The sequence below is a fragment of the Gavialis gangeticus genome, unplaced genomic scaffold (genome assembly GCF_001723915.1).
Source record: "Gavialis gangeticus isolate Ggan-Ray unplaced genomic scaffold, GavGan_comp1, whole genome shotgun sequence".
NCBI classification, from domain to species: Eukaryota; Metazoa; Chordata; order Crocodylia; family Gavialidae; genus Gavialis; species Gavialis gangeticus.
The window spans coordinates 14,021,769-14,026,978 of record NW_017729019.1 but is presented as its reverse complement, the minus strand read 5'-3'; the positions used below and the strand labels follow the sequence as shown (position 1 = coordinate 14,026,978).

The 5,210-nt window shown below is 49.2% G+C and overlaps 1 protein-coding gene across 1 annotated transcript in view; it reads left to right on the top strand.

Annotated features, from left to right (window-relative positions):
• DEF6 (DEF6, guanine nucleotide exchange factor) overlaps positions 1–5,210 on the top strand; it is a 36,615-nt gene that overhangs the window by 13,346 nt on the left and 18,059 nt on the right. The window contains exon 2 of the mRNA XM_019514142.1: positions 3,261–3,401. Coding sequence (XP_019369687.1) covers positions 3,261–3,401 — 141 coding nt within the window. The remainder of the gene's footprint in view (positions 1–3,260; positions 3,402–5,210) is intronic.

Below are 5,210 nucleotides of genomic sequence, written 5' to 3'. Positions count from 1 at the left end.
CACCACCAAAATGCAGCTAGTTCTGGGGTGGTGTGGCCTGGCGATGATAGGCTAGAGAAGAATCTTGCCTACTGAATGCTGAATCTCTGGGCTGGCAGGGTGTAATGGCCCAGATTGAGACAGACAGGATGCTGGGGTTCATGCAATCCCTTCCCTCTCCTGACCTGAGCTGTGGCATGTACGTGCACTATATAATTATAGCCAACGAGCTAGGATTTGCAGCTCTCTTATGCACTGCAGTTATATGCTGGGTGGAGTCAAAATGATCCTATCTATCCATGGGGCGAATGAGAGAAAGAATCCAGTTGGGCAAGAGGAGCCACAGACTGCAAGCACCGGGGGGTAACCTCAGACTGATCATTTGTTTGGCAAGAGGCGCAGCGAGAGGAAAATTCCACCCGGTCCATGTAGCCCGACCCGCCGAGAGCGCAGCACGCCTCAGCCTGGCACGCTGCAAATACAAGGGAGGTGAGGGGTGGGCGGGCAGTGCTGCAGTGGCAGCATATTTGGGTGGGCAGACTTGGAGGGTCTTCCATCTCTGCTACTGATGTGCTACATGACCCTGGGCGAGAGACTTCCTCTTTTTTGGGCCTTTGTTTCTCCTTTCCTCACTTGTCTGGTCAGTTTAGGTGGTAAACTCTTTGGGATGATCTCTTACAATGTGTTGGGGCAGCCCCTAATTCTGATCTCAAGCTGGGCTGGTCATGGGAAGTGGGTTTGCAGGCTCTCACTCCATTTTCCCCAGTAAACAGATGTGTGCACATCTGCTGCTTGTGCTATTCACCCTTTTTGTTGACAGCCTCAGCAAAAAGGCCAAGGATGACTGGTTACTCGAGGCTAACACCCCTGTATTCAGATGAACAAGCATCCCCCTTCTCTTTATTATGTCCCAAACAGCATAGGTGCATGCCCCCCACCAGCACACTTGCAGAGGAATTCAACAGAGCTGGTTAAAATGAAGACTTCCCAGGTTGTGGGAAATGTTATTTTGAAATAGTTTTGTTTTGACCAGGAATGAAAATAAATCATGGTGACATTTCCTGCAAAAAGGCTTTTCTGGCACATGTTTTAGTTCACAAGAGTGTTGCTTCTGGCTGCTACAATTTTGAAATGGTGTCTCAAATTTGATTTTATCTTACGGTTTTTTTCGAGTGTATGTAACATGACATTCTTTCATGATGTGCCAGTGGCACTACGCTTCCTGACGTGTCAGAATGTGACTTGCTGGCTGAAAGAGTATTTCTTTATTTTGATGTATTTTATCTTCCCTTTATTTAAAAAAAAAACAACAAGCATTAAGGGCAGCTGCCTACTTAACAAGGCCTGAAACTCTTAAACTATTTGCTAGAGCAGAGTGTGTCCTGTTGGCATGGCAGTGTTTGTTTCTAAGCCTTAAACTATTTCCTTGCCCTGCTACATAGGACATGCCATGAAATAATTAAAAAAAAAAACCCGTAAAAAGTAAAAGCTCTCTAAATGAAATTTTGAAATTCTAAAATAATCACGAAGGAAAATGCCATCGACATTTTGCTGATTTTGTGGCAATTTTTGGTTCTATCAAACTGGCTTTTCCCAAAGAAAAATTGTTTTGGCAAAGTTTTCTGACCAGCTCTGATTGCAAGTAGTCTAGCCATTCACATTAGGTTGCATGCAGGACTTCATCTCCTCAGCCCATAGGCTCTGCACTACACCCAATGTACATGTATGTCAAGATCCCCTTTCTTTGCCCTCGGGGATTTGCTATATCTGTACCTCTTTCCAGCAGACAGCTAGGACACTCTACCCAGTGGGTTGCTAGGATCACCATGCACCTTGAAATCTGTGGTTTCCCCTTGTTCCCGGAAGCCAAAGCCTGCCCTGATTCTTCTCTTCTTGCTGATTGAACTCAGTTTATGCCAACTCCCAAGGACAGAGGCCCTGAGCACACCCTCCCTGGTGGCTAAAACCCTGCCATGTCTCCATAACAAGAAGCAGCCCAGCTGCCAATCCCTCCCACACCCAAATTCTGCAGCTGGCCTAGCCCATCCTTTGAGGTCCCACATGTGTCTTGCAGGCTGGAATTTCCCACAGATCCCGCCTGGGCTTTCAGCAAAATCCAAGTCATGCCTGCACATGCAGAGATCATTTATGTAGATCCCAACACAATTTGTCAGAAGCTGCTTCACTCTTTCCCTGACCTCTGGGACTCACGGCACAGCCTGCTGTCACGGTTGCCTCTCCGTGCTGCCTGCGGGATGCTATTACTTGCCAAGACCCCTCCTAACCCCTTTGGGAGCATTTGCAAACCTGCAAGAGAAAGCAACCAGTCCCTCCAGCCTCTAAGCAGGGGAGAGGAGACTGTGCAGTCAGTGCATGGGCTGAGGAGCCAGAGGCTGAGCAGAGTTTGCACTCAATTTTGTGTTAAGCTTTGTGTCTGGTTAGAAGTACAAGGCACTCATTCCCTGGCACTCCGATTCCCACTCAGCTAAACAGAGCCCAGTGGTGCCCAATTTCTGGCTGACTGAGGAAAATGCTTCTGTTTATGTAGAATCTGGAAAGAGAGGCAGATGTTCCTGGCAGCCAGCATGAGACTCATCCTGTGACTGTTCCTCTCCAGTGCATTGCTTTTGCTGGTACACTTGCTTCATGGAAAACAAATGCCCTGTGGCTGCCAATGGAGCCAAAGCACATTTTATTTCTGAGCGACTGTCCCTGGACTGTCTTTTGAGGCTGTCTCACATTTTATCCACAAAGCTGTGTGCACAGGCACTCCTCCATCCCACTGATGTAGCATCCTAGAAGCCCTGGAAAGCACATCTCAAATTTGACACGATCCTTGGACCTGCATTTCAAATGACACCTGCCCAACACAAGTAACACCTTCAGGGACCAGATCTAAATTGCTCCAGCCAAGAGCAGCTCAGTATGAGCTTGTTTCTTACCCTGAGGTTTTGTGTCTCCTCCTTGGCTACAGGGGGTAGAAAGTATTCTGCTTTACATGGGGAAATCAATGGCCGTGGGCCCCAGAGCTGCCTCCCCTTTGAAGCGTATCCCTTTCATTGGGATGCAGCTTTCCAGGAATCCCTTGTTACCCCCGTGGTAGCACCTCCCTGACTTCTGGAGAGTTGTTTGGACACGAATGTGGGATAGGGGCTGAGACACCGCAGCACCCCGGCCCAGGGCACACGAGAACAGGCAGTGTGTCAGTGCGGGGCACCTTTCTTTATCGCAGAGAGCGGTGCCCAGAAGCCATGCAGAGCACGTTCTTCTTTCTGTGCCAGGTGCTCAGTCACAACCTGTACACGGTACTTCACATCCCGCACGACCCGGTGGCACTGGAGGAGCATTTCCGGGATGACGATGACGGGCCGGTCTCGAGCCAGGGCTACATGCCGTACCTCAACAAATACATCCTGGACAAGGTGAGTACCTTTGCTCTCGCTGGTTCCCAGCCGCTGCTCGGCTAGGATGAAATTCAATTCCTTTCCTCTCCTTTAGGCAGCTAGTCACCTCTCAGGAGCACCCCTTGTTGGTAGATTTAGACGCATTTTCCCATTGGGAAGGAAATCGTTTGACAGGGATTAAGGGGTCTGTAGGTGTGATGGTCACCATCTGGGCTTGAACTGGGGGCTTCCAGACCCACAAACCAGAGCTAAAGAGCTGGGGCTGAACCAGACTCCTGTCCCCTTCCAGTTAGACACAGGTGAGGACATAACACACACACCCACCGGGGTGGGAGCGAAAGATGCATGTTTTACAGCCTGGGCGGGGGAAGTTGGAAGAATGAAAAAGCTAGAGAAAAGCCGAATGCTTTTAGTCTTGTGACAGGTTTTTGCAAACAAAGTCATCCCTTCCACTCAGACAGGCCTCTGCGTGGTGAGGCTCCTGTGTCAGTATTTCCGAAAGGGTGATGATACCCGGAGGTAAAAGTCGCCCAGGGTGGAAAACCTGGCAGGAAATTCCAGCCCCTTTTCCTTTAGTGGGATTTTTTTATTGTTGCCTTGTTTCTGATTTAGCCGAAAGTGGAGGATGAAAACAGAACCTGGTGCCATGGGGCCAAGGGTTGTGTGTTTTGATTTTTTTATTTTTTTCTGCAGCTCAAAGGCATCTTTGTTTCTTAAGCTGAAGCGCCGCAGCTTGATGCTTTACGAGCTGCTTCCTTTGGGCATGTGGGGAGAGGAAAAATTGCTAACAGCTTTCTTCCACCGTGCTCTTTAAAGAAGAAGGGCCCCAGCTAAGTGTCTAAAGGGCAGGCTGTGATGATCTGGATTGAACAGCACTTTACTCCACCGGCCTATGGGTGTAGGTTACTCCTTGCGGAGAGGCATCAGGATCTGGCCCTGTGGGTTTAGTGTCTTGGCCTTTGTCCCTCCGTATGGTGCTCTGGCACAGGGTGTGCCTTGCTCGTTCAGGACAGGATATGCCTCCTTTTCAGCACTTTCTTGTTGCTGGCACTTGTTCCTCGGGCCGTTCTTAGCTGCCCCAGGCAAGGGCTTGCTTGCACAATACAGGTCCCTGTGTCAGAGGTGCTCGCGCACAGCACAGCTTAGCAGTTGAAGATGACGCCACTCAGCAGTGTAGTCAAGGGTCTACCCTGGGACCATTAGCCCAGACGAAGAGACATCCTAGTGCAGGATCCATGGGGTCACAGGTTTGAATCCTGCTATCCCTGCTGGACCAAGTGTTTGATAAGTGATTAACTGAGGTCCCTGGAACATCCTGTGGGTGGATCTTTCAAAAGAGACCTTTAAAAAACCCAGGTGCTTTCTTCATGACCTCTAAAATCCCAAGGGGGAATTCTGAATAGACCAAGTTTCTTTTTATTTTTTTCCTGTGGCCCGGAAATGTCTCTCTCCTTTGCCCTTTGGCAGAATGCTGCGTGTCATGTGTACACAGCGCTTCACTCCAGAGGTGGCCGCATTTCACCGGGGCTGACTGTACACAGTTTGCAAATATTGTCAGGCCCTTCTGAAGCAAAAGGAGCTGCAGAGCTGAGAGTGGTGACCGAGCCCTAAAGTCACAGTCATGTGTGTCACACTTCTAAAATAATCAGTGACAGAATAAACTGACTGGCTTTAAAGGAGCCCTGACTTTCAAAGTCCTGTGATAAAAGGGCCCAGAGAGTAGTATTTCTGGTGTTTCTGCTGACCTGCTGAAGGACCTTGGGTGCTTTCTCTGCCTCAGTTTCCCTCCTCCTGTAAAACAGAGATGATTGTCCCCACCCAGGTTCA